At 32.8% G+C, this 27725-nt stretch overlaps 2 protein-coding genes across 9 annotated transcripts; one reads left to right on the plus strand and one right to left on the minus strand.

Moving 5' to 3' along the window:
* Nucleotides 1–1169: 1169 nt before the first annotated feature.
* LOC126836506 (cyclin-T1-like) lies at nt 1170–17365 on the minus strand. 7 transcript variants are annotated; one of them, XM_050569988.1, is made up of 4 exons: nt 17113–17365; nt 7350–8218; nt 6029–6411; nt 1170–4854 (listed from the first exon to the last, which is right to left on the minus strand). In XM_050569988.1, the coding sequence occupies exon 4, from the start codon at nt 4839–4841 to the stop codon at nt 2577–2579; it is 2265 nt and encodes a 754-aa protein (XP_050425945.1). In that variant the 5' UTR covers nt 4842–4854; nt 6029–6411; nt 7350–8218; nt 17113–17365; the 3' UTR covers nt 1170–2576. The 7 variants fall into 7 exon arrangements, with proteins under 7 accessions (XP_050425945.1, XP_050425947.1, XP_050425944.1 ...); XM_050569990.1 differs by lacking the exon at nt 6029–6411 and having other exon boundaries at nt 7350–7865; XM_050569987.1 differs by lacking the exon at nt 6029–6411 and having other exon boundaries at nt 1170–4850.
* Nucleotides 17366–17456: 91 nt separating this feature from the next.
* Nucleotides 17457–22205, plus strand: LOC126836507 (carnitine O-palmitoyltransferase 2, mitochondrial). 2 transcript variants are annotated; one of them, XM_050569994.1, is made up of 13 exons: nt 17457–17787; nt 17851–17977; nt 18254–18306; nt 18399–18800; nt 18931–19072; nt 19309–19465; nt 19652–19922; nt 20113–20312; nt 20536–20705; nt 20832–20945; nt 21018–21129; nt 21249–21441; nt 21697–22205. In XM_050569994.1, the coding sequence occupies exons 4-13, from the start codon at nt 18448–18450 to the stop codon at nt 21827–21829; spliced, it is 1845 nt and encodes a 614-aa protein (XP_050425951.1). In that variant the 5' UTR covers nt 17457–17787; nt 17851–17977; nt 18254–18306; nt 18399–18447; the 3' UTR covers nt 21830–22205. The 2 variants fall into 2 exon arrangements, with proteins under 2 accessions (XP_050425951.1, XP_050425950.1); XM_050569993.1 differs by lacking the exon at nt 17851–17977.
* Nucleotides 22206–27725: the final 5520 nt, after the last annotated feature.

A 27725-nucleotide genomic window follows, 5' to 3' on the forward strand; every position in this document is an offset into this window, starting at 1 on the left:
AAACAAATTTACATTTTTCTTGTGACGCAATTTATTGTGGGTGGAACACATCCCCCACTGTCATGATCAAATTTATACCACATATTCAGGCAAATATATCTTTAGCATTTTTCTTTATAATAGTTTAATTAGATTTCCTAACATCAAATCTAACCTTTTATAGACAGCGAAACACCTAAAATTATACATGTAATGAGTGGCAAGGCTGTCAAGCGATCCTGGTAAAAAATGATCTAACTATAAAAAGTGACTGGTGCTTAGTTTATGACAACATTTAATACTTACATTTACTTGTTAATACCTGCAAAATCGTATCGTCAAATTATAGTTGGTCAACCAACTTTTCTCGGCGGTTAAAATCAACATGCTCGTTCTATGAATTTTGGACAGTTGATTTAATAATCTTCAACTTACTATAGCTTCTTTCATACAAAGTTGTGGTTATACTCGTATGGTTAAAAACAAAAACTACTGGCTCGACTTCCTTGTTGCTTTTTTAAATTTGTAGATAGATTATTTAATTATTATTTCTCAACAATTAATATTGTTATTTAAATGATCACTGCTGCATGTTTAACGTAAATTATGTTCAGACTACAACCTAACCTATTTAAAAAAAAAATGCTTAGTGATGACTAGTGCTCAGTTTATGAGTTTCATTAATACTTAGTTTTTTTCAAAGTAATGGTTTATCTATTCGTCATGTGAAACGCAAAATTAAACAAATTCTAATTAAATGGCATTCATAACCGTCGATATGGACTACCTATGGTGTTTGCAGTTTAAATTTTTCAATAGTATAGTTTTAAAATTACAGTTATTACAATATTAGCCCACACGAGTTATTTTTATAGGTTTTGTAAACAAATCGTTTATCACCGGTTCTTCCGATTCTCATAAGATTAATTTACGATATGGTTAATAGTTGTCGGTTGCAACTATGAATGTAACTAATATAAGTAAACAGGTTGTTTCAATATATAGTAAAAAAAACTCTGGATGCTGATATATTTAACACAATGTTCTTTATTAAATCATCATGAATTTTTGTAATACAATAAGTAATAGGCATAGCTTTATATTAGCGTATGCGAATTTAGAAAGACTTAACAATGTTAATTTTAAGTTAAACTTAACTTATAAAAAAAACCTAATCCAATTAGTTTTCAGTTAAAAAATAGTAGGTAATTAAATAGTTTTTATTAAAAAGAAAATTTTTTTTTTACAAAGATTATGGTTTTTCAAAAACACGAGACAAACTAATTTTTATGGTTACTCGGACCACTAATCTAGTTAAAGTAATTCATTTTTAAGAGTACTTAAATTAATTAATTATTTGTACGTTATCGTATTATTTTACAGTACAAATGGTAACTAAAATAAGTTAAAAATTATTGGAAAATGTAAATTTCTGACAAGTTTATGCCAATACTGGGGGCATCTGGTCGAATCACAATCTTAAAACATTTAGACTAACTTAACCAATACACCTATCTGCTAGTCTATAAGTTAGGTCGTTTAAAAATATTCAAGGGATTATATTTTATAATCATATATTTCGCTTACATTTATTTTTTATATAAAATGTATTACATATATTTCGCTTGTAAAGTTACAAAATTAATTATACTTAATCAAATATTAAAACATTTACGAGTTTTATCAATTATCTAAGACAATACAAATAAAAAAAGATACATACATGCAAATAGGTACAGAAAAATAGCAAATGTATAGATTTTATGAGCTTTGTGAATTACATCAAGTACTTAATAACATAAAGTAGGCTTATACCAATTGTGAAAATATAATTTTTCACTCAGTCAACTATAATTTACTATTTACAATAGTCATTTACGGTACAGATAATTATAATAATATTAGCCAGTTATCACAAAATCAATTAGGTAGGTATTATACATCACTAAACAATAAATAATATTATAAGTTAATGGTTAAGTACTCAGGCATTCACTAAAAAGTCTACTTGTTAATAAACAAACTAATATGTTTTACTTATCACGTGTAAAGAATTATAAATTAAAATATAAATATAAAATACTAATTATAAATATATATATATATATATATTGTAGCGAAGATGGGAAATTAAAAACCTTACAGTAAGACGTATCGGGGAAAATATAATATAGTATCTGTTAACAAAATTATATTTAGGTATTCATAAATCTTAGTTATTTGATTAATTACGTAGATTGATACTTTAAATACAACCAAAATCATCAGTGAACGTCTACGATAGGCTTTCACAAAATGCTATCATCGTTATTTGTACTATTTTGTTCTATTTCTTTAGAAATGACTAAATTCTTACGTTATTTGTTTTTTGTTTTTATTTTAAAAATGTAAAAAACTACAAATTCAACAAACGGCTTATAAATATATACGCTTAATTTGAGAACCTCTTACTGAATACAGTATTATGTTTGCTTTTTTAAATAAAATTATTGATAGTTTATAAATATCGTCTACACACAAAATGTCCACTGCGGTTGGGAAACGGTTATCAGAAAACGATGACTTACACGTATAATATTGTACAGTAGAAGATGCACTTAAGAATCGGAATCGCTATGTTTTCGCTTATTTCTGTTTTTCTTGCGGCTGGTTTTATTGGAATTGCGTTTTTTCTTCGTATCGTAATCGTCTTCACCCAAATCTAACTGTAAGCTATTAATAGAATATGCATCATCTTCTTCGATTCTTCCTTTCGCTATTTTCAACTTGATTCCACGGCGCGACGTCAGATCTAAAACTGGTGGCATAACTTTGATCTTTTCTATGGGAATTGTTATTATAATCGGTTCGGGTACACTTTGCACGTTTTCAGCAGTTTTATTACTATCTTCGTTTTCGTGATGATCTCCGTTTTTGCGTTTTCTATTATTTTTACGATTTTTTTTCTCCAGTTTTTCTTCTCTACTTTTCTTTTTCTTTTTCTTGTTTTTTCGCGATTTTGCTTCAGCGTCCGTTTCGTCGGCGACTGCCCGGTCAGGTACAGGAACAGTGTCGGCCGGTACTGGTGACGATTCGTCTGACGATATAACGATAGTATCTAGTGCGGTTACAGACATTTGCGGTTGATGTTTGAGTTTAGGATCCCGAGGTTCAACATCACGAAGTTCTTCATGGTGAGGTTCATTGCTGCAGGGATTGTCATGGTGAGGCTCATCACCACGAGAGTTCACACCGTGAGGTTGATCCTGAAGAATCGGGAGAATAATCGAAGATTCTTCGGCTTTTAGCTGTGACTCCAGTTCGGGAGGTTCGTTTACACCTGCTAAATTTCCCAAATTGTTTTGATCGGTCATTTCGATTATTAAATTCGTTATCGCATCGGAATACGACGATGTCACTTCGAGATAGTTGTCCCGCCTTCCGGAATACGTCAATGTAGCTTCAGACTGGTGGTGGGTCTGACTCGTGGAATACATCGGTTGGGAATAGCTTCCACGGTTTGCGGGATATACCGATGTCGCTTCGGACTGTACGTGGGACTGGCCCGTGACATACGACGGTATCCCTCGAGAATAGCTTCCAGGGTTCCCGGGATACGTCAATGTGGCATTAGATTGGCCACGTGACTGACCCGTAGAATGCGTCGGTATCGCTTGGGAATAACTTTCGCGGTGCACGGGATACATTGATGTCACTTGGGAATAGCTGGGCCGGCTTGCGGGATACGTGTCCTGTGCGGGTATAGTTTGGCCTGCCGCTTCCGTATTAGCGACAACAGTGCTAGGAAGCTTGGCTTTATTGAGTGAACTGTTTAGAGCCGTCGACGTTCCAGTAACGGGTAATGACGGAGTTGGATTTGTGCCGGAAGTAATGTGTGGAACCGCCAGTCTTTTTTCGATACGACCGTCCGGATACAATACTCCAGGAGCCGTGCCGAACGACGTCCCAGCAAATCTTAGATCTGTCGGTACGTTATTCGTTCTGGTCGGAGGTCGGAACTCTACGGTAGGATGAGGTATGATCGACGCGGGCCCTCCCAGCGGGCTGTCGTTGTCGCCGACCAACATTCCGTTTGAATCCGTTGCGTTGGAAGCGTTTAGCCGTTTCTTCAGCCTGGGAGAACAGCTGCTGAACACGGCGAAATAGTCTTTAGTCATCTGCTCTAGTAGTTCGGCGGTAACGTTTTGGTCGACGTACCAATACCACGGTTTGCCCTCCGTACTGTCTTGCAGCTCCCACATGGACCATTTGCACGCCATGTGTATACAAAAGCACGCCACTAACGTGGGTCTGTATTGAACACACATGGTGGTCAGGTGCAAACTGTTGGACGCCATGAAATAGGCGGTGTGCGCGAGGTCTCTGCTGGCTTTGACCATATGACAACACCGGACGATGTAGGTGTGCGGATGATCGACGGCAATCTCGAAACCAAGTGTTTTCAACAGTAGCTCTTCGTTGTACAACAGATCGCTTACGTGACTGGCAAAGTACTCTGACTTGGTGTCTATGCCGGCGTTGGTGTTTTGTCCTTGTTGCTTTTGTATGATGATGAGTGACATTTTGATGACGTGTTCCAGTTTGCGAGGTTGTTCTTCGTTCTTAGCCGACAGAAAAAGACACGCCACGGCCGTGGGGTTGCGATGAAAGATCGCGAACGGATGAAACATATAAAAACGATGCATGTACACGATGGCCGTGTTGATGCACAACTGGGTAGTCTGCAGTCTTTGACCAATGTCTTGAATAAGGTTGGCCGCCATCTGTCGGTACAACATCTCCTTCTGTAGGTCGAGACCATACCTTCTACTAGGTGTATTCTCTAGTTCTTCTTTCGTGAATAACCATCGATCTTCATGCATGGCGGTGGTCTATCTAAAACATAATCATTTCAATATTATATCTACGTAAGTAAAATGAAGCGAAAATTCGATACCCAAAAAACATAATATTGTGTATTCTATATTTTCAACATCATATATGGAATTCACTTTTCAAATATAAAAAAATAGAAAACATTTCAATACTGTTGATATCACTACCAAATAGAACTAAAAATCATAATATCGCATCGTTGACCATGAATATTAACAAGCGAAATTATTGAAATTGTTTTCTGCACCGAGTACCAACAGCAAAATCGTTTACGGGTTATCGGGTTAATTTCACTCAATAACCAATTTAAATAACAAAACGAAATCATATACTAAAGTACCTATTCTCGTCGCGCACTTTTGTGATACTTGAACAAAAGAAGAGACCAAATTCCAAGAACTCGGTATTAGTTTAAGATTACATTTTCCATTTTCCTATAACATTGGAAATGTTTCTTTGGTGGGTTTTAGTCAGTAAGAATCTTTAGGAAAAAAAATAAGATTTTTATGTTACATTTTAAATTGTTTTTTTTGAGTTTACAATATTCTACAAAATATCATACTGTATGGTATGCGCAAGTGATAAAGGTATACTGGCTGATATAATTGTTGTCGAGTAAGAATTACCAGTACTTGTAAAATTTTAAGTATTAAAACACACTTTATTTTTGCTACTTTTTGTGTGATCAGTCTTGTGTACATTTTTAAAAAGTACAATTTATTTGTTGCTGAATTTATAACTGGCGTCAACATTTAATGTTTTTTACTGTGAAAGAATATTTATGGAATCCCTTTTAAAATAATGATAATATAGACCATACAATATGATATATTTACAATTAGTAATATCTATCAAGAAATCAATAATAATTCATAACATATCTTTCGTTTTTTGTTCGAGTTTAATGAAACTTATAATAAGTAATTTTATCAACGAATCAATTTTGGTTATAGCTTCGATGCATAGCTGAGAAAGTATTGTTTTTTTTTGTGTGTCTAGACCCACTATATCTTATCTCTGTCTCTCTTATCTATTACTATAAGCCCCTGGACCAATGTCTTTAAATTGCAACTCTACAGATCAGAACTCATACGTGAAAGGCATTTTACTGGGCCAAAAAATTGAGTACTTAATCCTTCCCTTCAAAATCGATATAAACATTAAAAAAATGTACACATTTTTATCGTATGGTTAATGTCCATGGCTGTTGCGGTTTGGCATCTCAGTTTTAAACCGTATCCGATGTCGTTTTGCTTATCTGTATGCTGCTGCTGATCCATTATGCGAATGGATAGTGTCCAGAAAACTGTGACTGTAACGCACGAGATACAAACACGTGTTTGTGCTATTTCCTTACTCTCCTATTTGGTATTTTTCCTACTTGACGGTATTGCCGGCGACGTGATACTGATCTGTATTAAACAATTTTTTTTAAGGAAAACCCGAAGAGGGGGGTTTCCCAAACTTTCATCTCAATCAATTCCAAATTTACTATATAAAAGTAAATCAACAGTCGACAGGTATCCGAGAACAATTTTAATTATGTGGTTGACTTATCTGTTAATAAAAAAGACAATAAATTAGGAATGACAGCCGATCAACCCTTATCGTATACACCCTAGCCTAAAAATGTAATTTTATTGCCATTAAAATGCTTTTATCGATGTTTAATACCTTTTGCAAATCCGCATCGAAGCGTTTATTTAAATCATCACTTTCCCATATCCTGATAATATGCTCCGTCCCTGCTACACTTTTATTGTTCTTAGGTACATTAAAATATATCTAATTGCACAAACAACAGAATATATACAAGTACTATCTAATTTTTCATTACGCAAAACATTTTCTTTAATTTTTATTGGGTTTTAATGTTTTTAAGAGATATACTGTGCACAATCTATGTTTAGGTATTTGAATGGTGATAAACATTTCATATTAATTACAATTTTTATCATTTCATGAAAATAATTTCATTTCATGTTGTGTATGCACTTCGATATTGTCAATTTAATGATTTTGATTTTAATCCACCGACATTTCAAAAAATATTGAAAGGCCATTATCCTATCTGTCATTGATATTTTTTTTCCATCTACTCTATTATATTTTACTATACATTTTACTTTCTATTGACTTATTTTCCTTGGGTTTTTTACCATGGTTGTTTTGTTCTTGAGTTGACTAATAAAAATTTACCACCCTTTATAAATGTATTCTATTTATTTTTAATTCCTCCATATCATCGTACATTCCTGTATAATAAAACAACTAACACTAACCCATAGTCGAGGTAAATGGAAATTGTAATAATTAAAAATTACATCACATTCGCCTTATTTTTTTTTTTACCAAGTCGCTAGAGAGTACACAACAAGGCAGGTAATACTTAAATAAGTATAAGTCATAACATATAGTTATTCATGATTTATTTATTATCATAATATTTTTAGACTAAGAGTGTTGTAAGTAATACATAATTTTAAATTACTTACATCAATAACACCGCCATTAAAATCCTCAAATTATCTGATGGAGGAAAACAAATTTACACATTTGTCTGTAACTGGACTACTTATGATTAAAATTTATCTTTTAAATTTTATAATAAAAACAACGATACAATACTTGTTGTATACAAATATTATCAACTATACTGAAGCCAAATTTTAGCGTTAATAATTAATACACAAAACAAAAAGCTATTAATAAAATTTAAACTCAACAATTATCATTCTATAATTAAACAATTCACGGATAATATTAATGTAATAATAGGCTCTGCTGATCAAATAAATAAATTCATGAATCATACCAACTGTACACAATAATAACAGATAAGTTCGTAAAAAAAAACGCCAATTAAATCTCATATTTAATTAAATATTTGTCAAAAAAAAAATTACAAAAGTTTGATTATTAAGTTGTTTTGTTGAATGAAGATTTTTCCGATTTTTCTGATCTGTCGTCAGCGACGTCGTTAGTTCTTAAGACTGGACGAGTTACGATTTCTGTTCAAATTAAATAAAATAATATGAAGTTACTAGTTAACGAATATGAAATTTTTGTTTCGTTTGGTAAACTAGAAATTACAAGGTAATAATATCAATCGAGTGATTTATATTAAGGAAACTCTTAAAAAAACTGAAAAATAATAGATAAAATTATTTTTATGTAACACTATTAAGTTCTTGAGTTTATTTTTTCTTTAGCTTCCGGCATTCGTGTTAGTTTCTTTTTTTTTAATTTAAAATTTAATTGAACAGTTTGCACTAGATTCAGAGAGTAAAATATTTAATTTAAATTTAAATTAAAAATGTTAATAAAAATATAACTCGATAAAATCCTTGTTGAAGACGATAACCTGCAAGAAGTAATGACCACACATGGAATAAACCGTAAAAAACGACAATGCATACAAAGTATGATACGCAATACGCATAGATGACATAAAATACTGTATTATTTAGTGTGAACTATATAAAAATACAAAGCACAGGATGGTTTACTATCTGAACTATTAATGTTTATAAAAAACAAATATAAGTCTACCCTGACCGTGAAATTTATAAAATGGACAATTTCCTGCTTTTAGTTCCTTATTAACAGCAATACTATACATCGCCCCCTCCCCTATGCCATAAGTGCAATTCAGCAGAAATTGCTTAAACACAAAATTCAGTGCTTGAACTGAAAACAATAATAGACAATCTATATAAATATATATTTATGTATCCGTTGACATGGCTTAAAATAATATTATACAGTGTATCCTTACGATGGAAACACTGTTATTAAAAAGTTGATGCATTTGATCACGAACAAAATCCGTTGCAGGGGTCAAAACACATTTCAAATTATTATTTTTCATTTTTGGGGAGTTTCTTTTCATCTTGTAATCATTCAATTATTAAGTGGCAACAAAAATAGTACTTTTTACAAACATTTTTTTTAATATCTTAGGAAAAATCAAATAAACAAAAATATCTTACTAAACTTTCGGTTTAGTATGTAATTTATTCTGTGGACTAAGCATACCTGCTTCGAGGGTTAAATCGACTTAATGGAGATAGAAGGGAGATAGGAGGAGTTATTAATTTTTTCTTATCATACAGAAAAATTAACTGTCTAAGAAAAATACTGAAATGTAACCACGATAAATATACCAACTTTGAGTAAATACACCGTACACGGCCAGAACATTAAAAAATAAAATATAAGAAGTTCTTTTTAATAATTGTTGTTGTTATTATTATCAATATGGCGTTTAATGGCCATGAACACGAGTGTAAACAATGTACAAAAATTCAATACTGGTCGCGTAAACAATTATAGACATTGACATATAATTTTATTTTTATTTGATTTTAATAGTAGTCGAAAAGGGAAGATAGTTTACGCATTTTTAACGGTTGCCAATTGGCGGTCGCGTGCGTTGTTTTCACGAACGCGATGGATCTGTTGACGACGTTGGCCGTCACGGTCGTGGCTTGCCTGTACTGTTCATGGTCGACGAATGCGAAGTTAGAAATATTCAGCGATTTAGAACAGAACATTATCGACCAGGACATAGAAAAGTACTCGACTTTCTTGAACATGAAAATGACCAGCTTGGACGACGACATTAACGGAAAGACGCTCAGGGAGGTGTTCACCCTGAAGTTGCGCTCGCAAATACACAAGGGCAGTCTGTGGCTGCGTTGGGTTATCGAGGACACGGCCCTGTCCGGTCTGTTGCAGTTTTGTCAGTACACCACGTGCATATACAAAGCCAGCGGGAACACGTACGTGCTCAATCAGACTAGGGGGGCCGAAGACTTTTACAACATGATCGTGGATACGTGCCGGCGGGAACAATTGTCGGTGACAAAACTAGTACAGTTCGGCGAAATCATCGAAGGGTTCCGGAAAACTGGTGACGCAAAACAGCTGGTAAGCTTATGCAGACAGTACTTGGCCAAACACTCTAAGTTCTCGTACGCCGTTAACATAATGGACTTGAACGACTGCAGCAATGAGGACATGGCGGTACTGAAGAAAAAACGCAAAGCGCACATACGAAAAATCGCCAAAATTTTCAAGTACGGAGATTTATGAAGATCACGCTGTATACACCACGCATTCGTTTTTTAGTCAAATACATTTTAAACATACTCTCATTTTCACTTGACTATTCAATACTATACTATACCGCTACCTTTTCGATATAAACCAAAGTTAATAGTTTCACGTTTACTAAGGCTCCCGCGGATTGTAAGATCTCCCAATTTCAGAGAGATTTCCGTTCATCAATAAAATTACGCGTGATTAATACAATAATATAACAGCGGCTTATACTTTTTTTTAAACATCGAAAAAAACCAAGTAATTGAATATTCGAATAAGTACGTATAATAACGAGATGACCTAATAATAACGTGTAACACTATTATGGGGAACTTGGTAACAAATTGGTTCCATAAAAAAGCCAAGTTGTCTGGTAGCGACGTGTACCAGTCCAACTTTTCCTGCCATAGCTCTTGCATAAATGCATTTGCCCACAACAGTATTGGTCCTAAAAATACCAATCGGGTCGAAAAGTCTCGCTATAGTAGACAGGACTTTGCGTTTTGTGTACTGAATTTTTTGAACGTTGAAACGGTATGCGAATATGTCGGAGTAAAAGTGTCAATGAAGTCCCAAGACATTTACCGTTTGGTCAGAAAATAGAGATGAAGCGCAGTCTTCTTGACGGAGTCGCTCAAAAATATGTGGACATTTGGTTAACTTTTTCTCCAGCTCACCCACGCCCACGTAAATCAATCCAATTAGCTAATCTTGAATGAGTAGAAGCTCGTCTGAAGTATTCGCTCCAGTTATAATATCTGCTAAAATGTCTTTAAATACTAGACAACGCGATGCTTCTAGACCGTCTAACTCGTACAAAGTTTTAATAGCCAAAATGGAAGCAGATTTTACAACGTAAGTTACGATCAGTATTCATTAGTTCCTATTCTTGAACTTCGTCGGCCGGTAAATTGAGTCAAATTAGGCATTAAAGAAATGCCTAGTAATTAGTTATTGTTTTTACTTTAACAACAGGGTGTTAAGCTAGGCCAACAATATCAGTGTTGCACTTGCGTCTGACTGTCTAATAGTACTCGAACACAATGTAAAACTCCGTATTTATCCTAAACGCGAGCAACTTAGCCATGGCCGTGGAATTTGCGTGTGATGTGCCGACGACCTGGGTTTCAACGGAAAGAACATCAATGGCTTTATGGAAATATTCTCAAATGAAGAATCACTTTTAGAGCACAGTTGATTTTGAGGCTTTTATCTAAAGTGTGATAGTGTATTTTGGCGTTTACTGCATTTATAACACTTGCGTGGACTGTACATTTCGGTAAATAATCCGGGCCGAACGGACCAAATAGTTTCTGTTTCTTAAAATGTCAACTAGGTTTCTCCAGTGGAAAGAGAGTATTAATTGTTTAAATTGAGTTAGCGAAGTGTTTTTGTAGGAATATTATTATATAAAAGGTTATGTCACATGTGTATAAATGTTTACTGGTCCGTTTATATCGGCAAAACAGACAAAGGCTGTATTAGTCATATAGTAAATAACAAATAGTACTAATTTTTATCTATGGTGTAAAGTGCAAATATCATTAAAATTGTCTATTTGTTAAGTAATTGTTTTGATGAGAAAAATAGCCATCGCCCTTTGGTAGCAAGGACAATAAACAAAATAAAAAAACCGAAAACAAATGTTTAAAGCTGATATAAAAGAAAATTTGATAGGTAAATTGTCAATAATGATCAATGTTGTTTAATACAAATGGGTAAAAAAGGTGGTTATTGGTTTTAGCAAATTTTATAACTGAATAAATGAAACGTCTTGGTTACTCTTAAGCCCGTGGAGGCCCTTAGTTTGGAAATAGGGCACTAGAAAGTGTTTTAATGTAGAAACGGTGCAAACGTTAAGTACGAACACTTTAAATGACATTAATTTTTACTTTTACTTAGAAAACCTTCTGAGAGCGTGACTAGTGTTATTAAAGAAGTGCCAAGACAAATGGAAAAAAATATATTTATATTCTGGAGTTATAAGTGGAAACGAAACGAAATCCTTCGCAGAATAGATATATATGTATTGTCAAATATTGCATAATATACGTATGCACATACATAATACTTTATACATATTTATAACATAAATGTATATATTTTCCGCTAAGTTATATTTCCCCCAAATCGGGCAATATTGGCATAGTACTTTTGTGTCGTATATAATTATTATACTACTTATTTTTATAGACTGATGAAAAAATTATTAATTTATATTTTGAAAATAAGTTGTATACATTTTAGGTAATGCTGCTAGCAATGAGCTAGAAATGTAATAATACCTATTTTTGTAACCTAAACATTGCTACGTCTTTCACTTAGATCGTTTTTATTAGACGTTGTTACCTGGGCTCTGTATTATACTTCTGAAGCACTGTAGACATTTCATAAGAAGTTTACGGTTCTTAGCCGGCAATTTAAAAAATATGTCCACTGTCCTGTTTATTAGAACCAGGCATCCGATAATGGTTAATTAAAATTAAAAAAAAAATAGAATAATAATTAATTTTATTCAAAGAGGGTATGAACATCCGATTGACTGACAATTGTATAAAATGTCTTTTTAATTTTATATAATAAAAACTTCTAATTAAAAACTAACTTCTTTTATTCAGATAACTTAAACTTGACTATGATAGATTTAATTTAAATCATCATCATGTAGCTTAACAGGCCTTTATGGCACAAACCTGCCATCATATTTAGTGATGGTCCCCTGAAGAACTCGCTGCCCAGGACGACCCGTCAGTCCGTCACTGCCGCCTTAACTACTCGGCCACTCCTCCTTTTCCTCTGGATTTAATTTAAAATTAACTAAAACTCGTTTAAAACATATTTAACTCTGTTACAAGTAAACATTAGATGTTAGATACAATCCAAAAATTATTAAAAAAGAATAAACTTTCACATCCGCTGAGTACATGAGTAAAATTTTTCTATTTTTTAAATTGACGTTCAAAAATAATATCCTTTAAGAATTCTTCGATAATTGTATTTTACGATTATTTGCTAATTGGAATAAAGGTAACTTTGATAACTATTACTGTTCAAACACATGACGAAACTATTTTTTTTACAAACACTTTTAAACACAATTACCGTCTCGAGTCCGAGTCGAAGTGTTGAAAGAATTTATTAAACGTTTGATTACGAAGTAAATATTTGTAAAACATATTAATACGTCTAGTAACCATCTCATGATGGCAGCGTTGGGCATACGTGGTCTGTAAGCTCGCATGATGATGATTAATACGTTATAGGTAACTTATAAAGTATAAAATAATTTTAAAATAAAAAAAATACATTTTCAACACATTACAATTGCAACATTACACGCGTTTTATAATATACATTTAAAAACATTTCTTTAGTACGGCAAACGACAACCCTGGCGCATAAAAGTTAATTTATAACCGTTTCCAACGTTTGCGTTGTAAAAAATGTATAATTTTTTTCTAACTATCTCGAGATATATAATGTATTTTAATACATACAAAGTATATAAGACACCAAAATTGGCAAAAAAAAATCCGACGGGTTTTTGCCAATTTTGGTGCGCTAGTGCACACAAAGTCAAATGCCGTGTGCTATTGATATGCCTGGAAAACTATATGATCACTAATCCGCGCGTTAAAGATACATAAAATAGAACTCACCTAATGACTCAGTACAGTACAAGACAGGTAACAGGTGCCGATCGCGTTTACTGCACGTCAGTCGTCAACGGAAACACCTCGTAAATTATCGGTATAATAGTAATTACTAACGTTTAAAATTGACGTTTTTTATTCAGAAGTGGTCCATGCCGCGGTCAGATTACAACAGAGTTCACCCTCTTAAGCTTTCACGTCACCCGGCGTCGTTGGGGGCCGATCGGAGCAGCGGAGCGCTTGCGCCACTATCTCTAAGCCGTGATAGGTGGAGGTTTCTCATTGATCACCCCTGTACCACTTGTTCCTCATGCGCAATACAAAAATACCGTGTTATAAAAAAAAAAAAAATACTTTACATCGTAAATCGATAATACGGAGGGATGAGGGGGTCGGTCAAATTGTCAAAATGATAAGTTAAAATTACATCTTTAACACTAAAAAGTAGTTTAAAACGACAAATCCGCCTGTTGCAAGTCTTTTCCGTAAACATCAATATAGAAATAATAATCCTCGTAGCACAATAATAGCACGCTTACAATGGCGGCGCCATAATACCGTCATACACAACCGACATTTGGGTGTGTTGTCCCTCGTGTTTTACGATAACTGGTATCTCTGTAATTAATTACTTAGATAAAAACTTCAGTATCAACAATGTTAGATGTACGAATATTTTTTTTTTAATGTTATCAAAATTTGAAGATTCTACGACAAAAATTAGTATGGTTTAAAGCTCACTAACAACGATTAAACAAAATGAAAAGCGACAAAAATTAACGTTATGATAGTGTTATAGAAAAAAATGCATTACCTATAAAGACTACTCGTTACTGTACCAATAAAATACACTTGTTTTATTCTTATAATACAATTCTGGCAAAAATTAACTTTACCAAATCCTGTAATAAATAAGGGGTATGGAGTCCTGATAAGCAAAGTATAATATTAATTACAACCACCTGTCCCACAATTTATTTTTAATACCTTTTAGGTAAAGGTGAGCATTGCTACAACATATAAAATCTCGACACATTCATAATTCATAATGTGCCTATAAATAGAAATATTGGTACAATTTTAACTATATGTATTTGTAAATTACATTTACAATGTCTATATTTATTAATAATTTGGATAGCTTTGATACTTTTTTCCAGCTGCTTTTAAGCTATAACATCATTGTTTCCCTTATAATATGTATACGATTAAGTGAACAATATAACTATAATAAGATGCCAATATTTCTTAATAAAATATTATTTCATTCAAATATTATTATCATTGTTGACAGACAAGTTGCTAAGCAAGCATCGATTGAGAACACTTACCATTTGAAACAGTAGACTCACTACTCTCAGACATAAAAATATTCATACAGAAAAAGACGCAATATGGTGAAATATGTGGCAAAAGTCTAACACAAAACTTGACGAAATAAAAAACTACATTAAAAGATGGCCAAAAACCAATATTCATAGTAAACAAATTAATGTCATTAGGAACAGTGTTAGACTCAGACATACAAAACTCAACCACACATACGTACCATGTTAACGATCAAGCACATATTCACAGAGTGTAGAAAATATAAAGACCTTAAAAACAAATTTAACTATAATAATCAACTATACACTTATGAGAAATCCTAGAGCCCAACGCCAACATTTCAAAAGTTAGTAGCTTCGTCTCACAATAAGACTAGAAAAAAGAAAAAAAAAAAATTTTCAAGACTTGTGCAAAAATTATTTGGTGGCAAAAAAAAATATTGTGTCTAAAATAATGAAATGCCTTATTTTTTTGTTAAAATACTAACAAAATAAAATTAAAAAATTATAATTGTAATATTAGAATATTATTATTATAAATTATTTTAAATAAATAATAATAATTATATGACCTATTGGTCATCTTTGAACAAGCAAATAATTAATAAATAATGGTTTTAGGCAGAATGAAAATCACATTATTAAATAATAATTATTACCATAGACGTATCTCCCTCCTCTCCTTCTCGTAGAATTAAATAATAAATTTAAACAAAAATGTAATACAAATTATATTAATTATTTTTTATTTCAACATACATATGGTTCAACTAAAATACCAATAGAGATTTAGCTCAGCAAATTATGTAAAATTAATTACTTTTATTAAAACTAGACCAACATAATCCTAATCAGAAATGTCAAACCTGTTATCAGAACAAACAGAAAACTAGTGTAGGTAGTTAAGTATTATGTACTTTGTACATATTAAGTTCCTAATATTTAAGTAAAATAATGTAATCAAGTGCCAGATAAATAATTCACAATGACTGTGGATTCAAATTATTGTCAATCTTTTAATGCTATTTTGTTGCTTGTTATTAGTACAAAATCGTTTTTATCTTTTGATAAAGCATTCATATTTACTAATAAACTAAGACCTATCTGTACACACAAAAAAGCTCCAGTGCGTGAAATAGTAATTACTATTGTACAACTGTACAATAATTAATCGATAATAAAAAGTTAAGTAAATCATCAAGATATTAATAGTATTTACCAATAAACAAAATTGTTTTTTTTATATTATGATACCTAGCTACATAATAGTGCCAAAACAACATTAATGTTGTATATGTAATTATATAAGACCTTTCTTGAATGTTTTTAATAAAATCTTAATTTAAAAAAAATAATAATAAGAGGCTGCTAATATCTAAACAAAAAAAATCTCACTGCTCGCATTGATACCCACTTCTCCCCCCACTAGTTAGGTACACCTAAGTATAGGATCCAGAGAACATGAGTATGTAGAAATGAGGTTTATTATTTTATTATACAACAGTTTATATTTATAGCCACAATGATTTGTGAATGTTACAAAATATTGCGTTTTGAGTACAGACAGTACAGAGAGGCTAGCTTGTTGACATCATATGTTAATACAATACTGATTAGTGCCATTCAATTAATGCCATTCAAAGTATGAAGATAATACAAACAACGAGTTTTGTTAGAAGCTATATTAACCATAGTTGAAAATAGTTTAAAATAGGACCACATATGAGGAGTTTTGCAGAAAAATGTGTTTTATTCCACTACATAAATTAAAAAATGTCAGCATGGTATACAAGCCGCATGATTTTGTGAAGCCATATACAACTGTGTCCAAGTGTGTGTGTTATCACAATAACAAAGCCTCCAAGTTTTATAAAAATAATGACTCTTTGACTCAAGTCTGCTGAGAATGAACACATCCTATTCATCAATTTTTTTGTTTTTGTTTAACAACAAACGTTTCCTGCACAATTTCTGACAGCCTGTGTGATATATTAATAAAATTAACGTGAAAGCACGGAAACGACTACCTATAAAATTAGATGAGTTTTCCTCCATTTAATTTAAGAGTGAATGTTCACAAACTCGGTTTGTAACGTAAAAACAAAGACGGGTACCATGTGTAATATTTAAACGTTTTCAAGTACCAACAATTTAAGGAAAATAAAACTTACTTTTGTTTTTTTTTTTATATGTGAAACGAGCTGATTTTCAGAATGCCAAAGTAGAGGCTTTCCAAAGTAGAGGCTTGACCGAGGGCGATCCCACGTAGAATTTTCAACATGGGCGGCATAGCAGCCCCTTTGATCGGCATTTCCCAATTTCGAACCGAATACCGAATGATTTTGGACGCGCTACAACGCGACGGCCGATGACACGGTCCGTTTATCATTTTACGGTGATAACACGTTATCTCTGTCGGTGTTATCTTAAATCATGACTAGCAGCAGATGCTGGAGCCGCTCTATGGCCGTGAAATGTGAATGCCCTTATCGGTTCGGCGGCCACAGATAGTATAATATTATATTATTATGTTAGTGCAGTGGACAATGATATTTGAAAAACATTGACCTGTTGTACGACGTGATACGACTATGATTAATAAATTACCGTATTTTGAACATATTCAAATTAAAAAATTATTAAGCACGGTATTGATGGTGAACTGAAAATTAAATAAATGATAAACGTTACCGAACGAGTTGTTTTCAATAATCATCGGAATAAACGTCGAAAAACGTTTGACTTGTTAATATAAGATTTTTAGTGTATACAAATTACGAATATTACTATACAAAATGATTTCCAAATATAACATAGGTTTTATCGAACCTTATGTGTTAAAAAAAGTGAGTTGAATCGTCAATTAATTGTTTACTAGGTACGCTAATTAATCTTAGTTGTTACAACAGTCAGACGAATGGCCAATTGGATAAAGCGACAGAGTGTAGCGCTCTCCTTCTCCACATCAAAGAACTGACAACCTGTCCTGAAAATAGATTTTTCATATATGATGGCAGCAAAAGGCCTTCAATCCCTGTTAGGCTTTTTGATGATTACATGTATCTTCTTCATAGTATAGTCATGTTAATAATACAAAAACTAGAAGCCCTAATTAGCTGTTAAATACTATTACTTGTTATACTTGAGTCGATTATAATACTATTGTTGTGAGCCTTTGACTAATGAATATTACTGTTGGCGTTAAAAGTAGATATGCTATCCATTTCATCATCTTTACCGTAGATTTTTACCTACATTTTAACCAATGATAAACTATTGTGTAAACTTAACTAATAATATTTTTATTTTTAGGTAATATCACAAAAGACAAGCTACCTAAAAATAAATGGTCGGTTTCAAAAGAGGTAATTTGATTTGATAGTCTAGTACTATAAGCGACACAGTTTATAATTTGTAATTATCATAAGCATCCTATAACTAGACACTTTGTTTCCAGGTTTTTTACAGACGATTCTCAATTTATACAACGAAGTGTCATACCAACAATGCATTTTCAACGCTCTCTACCCAGATTACCAATACCCGAGCTAAGCCTGACGTGTCAACGTTACCTAAGAGCCCAAAAACCTTTGTTAGCACCTAATGATTTTGCAAATACAGAATCCTTGGTAAAAGAGTTTCAACAAAATGAGGGACTTAACCTTCAAAATATGCTTAAAAAAAAGAACGATTTAAACAAACACACCAGCTACATAACCGCTGATTGGTTTGACATGTATTTATCGGATCGAACACCCTTGCCAATTAACTACAATCCCATATTAGTGTTTAAACATACTGATGAAGCCTACAATAGTCAACTTTTACGTTCAACAAATTTATTAATATCGTCATTGAGGTAAGTGATGTTTGATATTCCTATTGTTATTTTGTTTTTTATTCCATTTTAAAAATCATACCATTCACAGTATCATTTCACAAAATATTAAAATAAAATTACTAATATTTAAAACTATATTTTATTGTAGATTTTACAAATCACTCCAATCAAACATTTTAGAACCAGAAATTTTCCATCTTAATCCAAAAAAAAGTGACACGTCTCAATTCAAGACTATCATGAAATACTTACCAGAATCGATTAGTTGGTATGGAGCATACATGTACAATGTAAGTAAAGTGTTTAAAATAAATTTAATTTATTTCATGAAAAGAAAAATCCTTTTTAGAATAATGTCGGTAAAGAAGTATTTTATTTGTACAGAAGTAGTGAAGATATTATAACTTGTGTGAAACATCATACTACATTGGTTGATAACTAGTTGGCAAAATATAATTTTTTTGTTTTTTATTAAATAGTAATGTTTTTGGTCACTATAATCAAATTTTAACTTTCTTTTTTTTAGGCTTATCCTTTGGACATGTCTCAATATAGTTCACTTTTTAACAGTACGAGGATACCAAATATCAAAAAGGATACTCTACATAAAAATCCTTCTGGAAAGCACATTGTAGTAATGAGGGGAGGACATTTTTATAAATTTGACGTCTTCAACGACAACGGTTTGACATTTTTTTTTTAATATTAAATTAAAATTTTTACTTGATTTTGAGGTTAACAAATCATCTCAGCTTTGGGCCTGCAAGGCCTATTAAGCTACATGATGATGATTATTATTTAATTCATTTTAATATTATCAAGACTCACATTAAGTAATTCTCTTCTGATTTGGTAATGTTGTGTTCCAGGCAACATAATAGCGCCTCAGTTACTATTGTCAAAACTACAGTATATTTTAAAAAATAACATTCCTCCGTCGGAACACCCAGTCGGCGTATTAACAACGTCTGAACGTGATAATTGGGCCAGGTTGAGAACCCATCTTGAAATGTTGGGAAACAAAGATACGTTGAACGCGATTGACAATAGTTTAATGATGATAGCACTGGACGACGAGAGTCTTAACTCTGAACCCATATCGATTGTAAAACAGTATTTACATTCCAACGGCACCAATAGGTAAATAATATAAAATTAAAAAAAAAAAAAAATGTTTAGATGCCTAAAACGGAAGTGAGTGGGTAAAATGTTTTATTATATTAGGCTCTCTATAATTTTGAGTTTGTCATGCTTCTTGATTTGTCAATTATTAAACTTAATATATTTATACTTTTACTTTATTATTATTGAGTCAACAACCTATTTACAGGTGGTTTGATAAATCTTTCACATTGATAGTTTGCAGCGATGGCACTGCTGGGCTGAACTTTGAACATTCGTGGGGTGACGGAGTGGCAGTACTGAGATATTTCCAAGACATCTCTAAAGATAGCGTAGACTCGCCGAGATGTCATCCAGGAGATTTTTCCGTTGAAATAAATTCAGACAATTTAAATGTGCAAAAACTAGGTGCACTCTCTTAAAGTCTATTATCTTCCGGCCTCCTCTGTTATCACTAATAAATATAATATAAAAATTAATTTTTTTTAATTTTGTTATTAAAAAATGTTCAACTATAAAGATTACGCATATAGTTTTCATGTATTTGAAGTATACACATTATTACACTTTATACAACAAAACGTATATTAATCACTTTTAAGTAATTAATATTATTTCAATTGCGTTTTAGAGTTTGTTTTGGACGATCAATTGAAAAGTGAAATTGCAAAAACTAAAGACCAATTCAAATGCACGTATGAATCAATGGACACAAACTATTTTGAATTTTTTGATGTTGGTAGAGAAACGTGCAAGAAATTCGGAATTAGTGCCGATTCGCTTATGCAGTTGTGTTTTCAGGTAAGCTGAATGGTACAAGTATAATAGTATAGGCATGTTACTATTGAGTATCGTTAAAACCTTGAATTTGGCAAGTTCTTTATATTCAATTACTTTTAATTTGCTTACCTTTTAAATGTATTTTAGCTGGGCCATTACAAACTACACAAAAAGCATGTTGGGTCTTATGAGTCATGCAGTACGGCAGCGTTCAAGCATGGAAGAACGGAAACTGTAAGACCGTGCACTATCGAAACGGCAGTAAGTATTGATAACTCGACACAACTGAAAAGCATAGAAACTTGGACAATTTTAACATAATGTGTTTGTTAGGATTTTTGCCAAGCGGTTAGCTGTAAAAATAAGCCGGCCAACGATATACTAGTGGACATGATAAAAAAATGTTCAACTGAACACAGCAAGCTCGTTAAGGAAGGCGCTATGGGTACGAAAATGAAAAACTATTTTGTCACCATAAGAATATCATTTTTTACAAAAATAACACAATAAGAACTAATTTTGCCCTAAAATAATATTTACACACAGTTTTTTGATTATTTTCAGGGCAAGGTTTTGACCGACATCTATTTGCTTTGAAACTGTTGGCCGAACAGAACAATCTGGAAATACCCAAGTTATTCACAGATCCAGCGTACAAGTCAATCAACCATAACATACTATCCACATCCAGTCTTACATCAAACTATGTTTGGTTAGGAGGATTTGGACCTGTAGTGAAAAACGGTTATGGTATTGGGTACGTTTGTATATTATCATTAATTTTATTTATTTGCGTAATTGAGGTATACTCATTGATATCTTGTATTCCATAAAAACATAAGTAAAATTTTGTTCATAATTAATAATTATTTAATTAATATTGTTTAAATCATCTCACGATGGCAGTGTCTGTTAAGCTACATTATGATAATGATATTGTATACACTACACTGTATATATGATACTGTATCAACGATTCCTCAAATTTATATTTACTATTATCGTATTTCAGATATACAATACTTGAAAAATATTCCGGTGCCATCATTACCAACTACAGGGAACACACTGACGGCAATAAATTTAGAGAAGCACTGACTCAAAGTTTGAATCAGATTCTCAGTGTATTAAAAACAGGCAGTTAGGAAACTTTTTTCACATTATTCGTTTGTGAAACAACAAAATATTCACAAAAACGTATTCCTTGTGTATTATTACAAATATCAAGTAATTACTGTACTAGGTTTATTGTGGCTTTTTAGATTTTATTGTTTTTTTATTTTATTATATAAATTAAAATTGTGTTATGGGAATAGAGATTTAAAGAAAAAATATCACGTTTAAACGAACGTGGACTAAAATAATAATTATCTTATTTTTTAATTGTTTTTTCGTATTAATAATTTAAATATTTTACTTATGTGGTACTGTGATACTTTTAAACAATTATTGGAAACGGAATTAACCAAAATGTTTTACCTATTTTTGCCATATCAGTTTGATGAAAACAGTATTGTATTCATGTAGTATTATTATTAGAATATTATTTTTAATTTATGTAAATTATAAAATAGTATAATATGTAATTTTTTTCCAACATTGCATTTGTCGCTTGTGGTGAAACTAGATTTTTAAAAGTTAAAAAATCTTACTAGTTGCTGTTAATTTATTTATTATTAACACATTAGGAAAGTATTTTTTTCATCTTCCATTACCGAATATTATTGTAACATGTAATTTATTTTAGTTCCAAATAATTATTTTTATTGTTACACCATATTTAGATGTATATATGGATCAAATAAAGAAAATAAATCTTGTACATAATAATGCATTTTTCGATTAATTTTTACAAACTTACTTATATTTCATTACTGGTCTATATGAGTAATATGATGAAAAAAGGAATAAAATAATCTTGTTTGTCTAGTGCAAAATATTGTTTCTTTAGATATAGTCAAATAGAAATTACAATTTAATTGTTCGTTTTGGTATGTAGCTAAATAGGTGTTGTTTTTACAATAATATAATTTTGAATCTTTTTATCCACCACCGGAGTCCAAACTGTAATATTTCATGTATCAAGTCTATACACGTAATACTGAAACCGAAAAGGGACTTCTTGTCAGTATTTTCCAAAATTGAGTTAGTGCTACTTTCTAAATCTTGTTTGATCTTTATTCAATTTGAGACCTGATATAATAAATTTGTAGCTAAAGAAATTACTATGTTATTGCACTTTGCAAAAAGCCGACAAGAGGTCTTTTTTCCCCCGAAATCAATTTCTACAAATTTATGATGTTTTGGTGTTTTTTGGAAATCAACTTTACCGACAAAAGGTTCCTATTAGGTTTCCGCATCATCAATTTAGAAATCGTACTTAAAAGGTTCTTTACAAGGACAAAAATTAAAAATGTTTTCTGTTTAGATGAAATATTCGTATTAAGGTTATTATAATGTGTCCAGTGTCTCAATGATTGTATTAGGTACATAATATAAATATATATATGCGTTTATATACTATATATAAGCATATTTTAAATAATGTACTTCCGATATACAGTAAAAGTTATAAGCCGTTTCTTCAAAAAGGGGAGGACATTTTATTAAATTTCATTTTTAGGTGTATGTATTTAAGACGAGGTCTAAAAACTATACATCAGCTTTAGATGTCTAACGTGTATTATACAATATTAAGAAATACTAAGATATCCTAAACATAAATACATGTATTGTTTATAAAATGATTTATACTTTTGTTAACTCGTTTTTACTCGTTTTGCATTTGTATTATTTTTATTTATAAAGTGATTTTATAACTTTCCGTTATACTTAATAATATTTTTGGTCTCCTCAATTCCTGTAGCCTCCCCGACCCTGACTTTTTAAATATTATATTTATTATTTACGTATGTACAGCATTGGTTATTTGTGTTATTATTCCAGGGTTGATATTGTAGGTATTTTACCTAGCTGATTGATACACCTTTGGTACCGGGGCTTTATGGGCGTTTCGTCATTGCCCGCTCGCTTTTTGAGAATCGACCCGACGCACACTACTAAGCTTATTCACTCCTGGTACCCGAAGTAACTTTTGAATATTGTTTATTTAATGCGACGTTCACGCTGTCAGAACGAATGCGACCTTTTGTAGTACTACCAAACTCCACCGTACTCGATTTGGACGTAAAACGGGTAAGGCATACGCTTCATAGTATGCCGCTAAGATACCAGGAGAACATAGTACTCTACCGTCGTTATAGACTCGCCGGTAATCCGAAAAATTACAATTTTTACTCTTTTTCGTGCAGCAATTAATAGTCGAACAGACCTAACAATATAGCAAATTTCCTAAGACAATGCAAAGGCGGACCAAAGGTATTGAAATAAATTAACTAAAAGTTCATAGATAACAAAACCAAAAGTAACTATCGCTAAATAAAAATAAAAATAATGTAGGTTCAATATGCTTAATATTCTGTTGAGAGTGCCGTGCCGTACTGCGAAGTACCACGTGTTTTATAACAACTATTTTACTATAAAAAAATATGAGGATTTGTATGATTATAATTTTTGTTTTGATTAGGTCAGTTGGATATCAGTACACTACTTTTGTCGGATGCCATCGTTTTTTTCGCGCAAAGTAGGCGAACGGAACACCCGGCATGGCCTTCGAAATCTCCTTTGGTTTTAGGACTACTACTACTTTGTTGATGGGCGATGGAGGCGCACGAACGATACTGTCGATTTGCATATTGGAAGGTATTTTTTTTAAAGACATTTGTCTTGGGTTATTCATGGGCTCGGTCAACAATTTTGTCCATCGGCCTTCCTCGTCGAGTTTAAGCGGGATCTTTACTAATTTGTTTGTAACCGTCTTTTTGGGTAAATCATTCTTGACCACCACCGATAGTAGTGATTTGTTTTGACTCGACTCTTCGACATCCCTGTAATGGTGACAATAACAATTTGTTATTTGCCGAAACGATGGTCTTAGCGGCCCGGCATTACATTTTTATCGACCTTAATTATATAGATACACGAACATAGATTTTAAGCTAATAATACCGTATCGGGTATATAACAAAAGACTACTCCGACGACGAATGTCGTGAACATATGTCGGGATAGGGTTGTGCTTAGTCGAGATACTTCGATGAGCTTATTGCTAATAAACGCTAAAATTATATACTCGGTAGTGGTATTGTTCGTTTTATCTTTCATGTCTTCTGGGACTTCGGCGGGTTCAGCTAACGATGTGTCGAGATCTTCACCATCCGATTGGTCGAGATCTTGATCATTTGGTTCGGTGATCTCATAATCTTTTGATTCGTCGAGGACTTGATCTTTTGGTTCGGCGAAAACCCGAGCTTGCAGTTCGGCAAATAATGACGTCAAATTACTGCGGTTGAACAACATATGCGGTATTTAAAATAAAATATAAAAGCCACGTACTTTGCCATCGCAATTTGACGAGCCATCGTTACCCTCAGGACGCTTACCCTCTGGAAAACGCCTTTCGTATGTCGAAACGTCTTCTCTGTTCGGCACGATCCGATAAATTCGGACAGGATGCGGAAGCCTCTAGCACGCTTTTTAAACGGTAATTATCGTTGATGATTTTCACTGTTGGATCGTGGCTCGGAGGCTGCAATAGTTCAATAACGGCGGGGTCGGCCGGCAAAGACGGGAACAACACGTTAAAAAAATTATCCTCAGCGTTTCGTCTAAAATACAGTAAAGCTGTAAAGTGGCGATGTAACAAATAAAGGTATTCGAGCTGATTGCTAAACTTAATCTAGTGGCATCAAATCAAGCTCCACGCACATTAAGTACGGCAGTATAAATCTATAAGCGATTATCTAGTATCTAACGTAATAGCTACAAAGGCTATAAACGTGCCCAAGTGTGACACTATTGACGAAACGCCTCGAAAATTTTGATTAGTATGGGATTACGTTCTCTAAAAGCTAATAAACTAAACGGTGGCGATGGGAATGCATATAAAATACCGGATTAACCTGACGGAAACTGAATTTTACATTATTACATTTTACACTACAATTATTAGAAAAACCATTTCTTTGATCTCGCCCAACATCTGTTATACCATAAGTTATGCCCAGACAAGTCACAAGTATACACAAGGAATGTTTATCGATTCCGTTGGTTTGATTTGATACCACATAAAGGGTTAAACTATGTAAATCATAACATTTGCGTTTACTTGTCCTCCGTAGGATTTGTTAACTCCGTCGACGGTTTGGAATTTTGGTCAGCTGTCATCTGATTGCTAAAACTAGACACGTCATTACATTATAGTAATGCACGTATGGATAATTTGCAAGCTTGATCCGATCCACTGACTTCTAACCTACCTGTTGTTTTCGGTCAAATTTGATTGGCTTTTCAGGTTCTGAGACTCTTTCCACTCGTCTTCTAAATCTTTCGGCAGGACCGACCACTCTTGTTCCCTATTTATTTTTACTTCTTCATCAGGGTCATTCAACACTTTGACCACGATCACTCTGCTCGTCAAGTCATTATCAGTACGCTTAAATTTCGTCCTGTCCGAATCATTGGCCTTGGGCTTTGACTGAGGCGCCATCGGGCACTTGTCTCCACTACATGCCATCACAAACAATATCGTAAGCGCAGTTTAAGGGCAACCTATGGATTTTTTTTTGTCGAGTTTAATGCCGGCGGACTGAGCCGATAGAGGAGAGGATGATCGCATTCAGAATCACTAAGGGATTGGGTCATTTTAGGTTATAACAAAATAAATATAGATACGGGATGCTTTAAAAAGTATACAAATAAAGGTAGCATATTTCAATTAGTTTAGGCAGAAATTGGAATACGACCTTTGGAGGAAAACGGCGACGCCCTGTCGCATAGGAGACTCCCGTGATCAGCAATAATACTATATTATATCAAAGCAACTTAAGTATGAACCTAGTTGTAGTACTCATTTTTTACTTTTTCCTATATTCCATTATGCTCAGAAAACGTTTACTAGCACTTTTGTTTTTTTCACCCAAAAACAGCGATGAAATTGCGTGGTTAGTTTTCGTCGGTTTCTTGTAGATCTTAAACACAGGTTTCTGAACTACAAATACGGGGCGTTTTCGTTCACTTGGAGACAAATGCCTGATCTTGTGTCCTTTTATCAGACGGTCGACAGCGAGTGACGTGCTTCTCTTGTAAACGTCCGATACCCAAGTCCGGTCATCATTGTTGTTTCTAAAATACCCCGTTAAAAAGCAACAATAGGTACCGTCAATTTCATTCCATTACAGTTTAAATACACACGATTACACTATAGACAAGCGCTGCCAAATGACTTATGCAGTAATTATCGTAAGGTAATATAATCCTAAATTTGTTGATGTTTAGATGTGAGAACGGTAGATGTGTGGTAGTACAATCGCTACGCGGTATTTATGTTGTACCTACAGTAAATTGGTAGGTGAAAAAATGTTTTAAAAATCAAGGGTGTCAAGCTATGTTGATGGATTATTGTCACCGCCCGCCGACTTTACATTTACATATATAGTATAAATATTATACAGAGTGCTCACTGCTCAGTAAGTTCGGCAACGGGCAATTATTTATCGAGCCACTATTGATATTTTTAAAATTTTGACTTGCATGTTGATATTTATATGTACATTTAACACTTAAATACAAAATTATACCTTAAGTAGTTCGAATCTACTTCATCGGCGTGTTCGTTTTCTTGTGCGTTTGCCGGTTCAGGGTTTAAAATGATAACGCCCGTGGCGGGGTGCTTCAACACGTACTTCTTGCTTTTCGCATATGGAGACCACCTGATCGATATAAACGGATATAGTGTCATATAATATAAACTAATTGTTATGTTGTCTACTTGCCTAGCAGGTGGCCTACGAGCTATACGAGAATTTTACATCTCACAAGCTTTGTGTATATCAACACAATTCGATTCGTCGATCGATAAATTATTCATCGTGTTTGAGATACAATTATATTTTATTAATCATGCATAATATTTAAAAAAAG

This window comes from Adelges cooleyi, unplaced genomic scaffold, assembly GCF_023614345.1.
Source record: "Adelges cooleyi isolate 19-005CV unplaced genomic scaffold, UGA_ACOO_1.1 ACOO_flye_CR_arks_rails_tigmint_CR_PRNA_247, whole genome shotgun sequence".
NCBI classification, from domain to species: Eukaryota; Metazoa; Arthropoda; class Insecta; order Hemiptera; family Adelgidae; genus Adelges; species Adelges cooleyi.

Coding starts and splice junctions, on each gene's coding strand:
- LOC126836506 (XM_050569992.1), bottom strand. CDS start 4,841: ATGCATGAAGATCGATGGTTATTCACGAAAGAAGAACTAGAGAATACA.
- LOC126836507 (XM_050569993.1), top strand. CDS start 17,737: ATGATTTCCAAATATAACATAGGTTTTATCGAACCTTATGTGTTAAAA. Junction 20,313..20,535: donor TTTAAATGTGCAAAAACTAG/GTGCACTCTCTT, acceptor ATTGCGTTTTAG/AGTTTGTTTTGGACGATCAA. Junction 21,130..21,248: donor CGTTAAGGAAGGCGCTATGG/GTACGAAAATGA, acceptor GATTATTTTCAG/GGCAAGGTTTTGACCGACAT.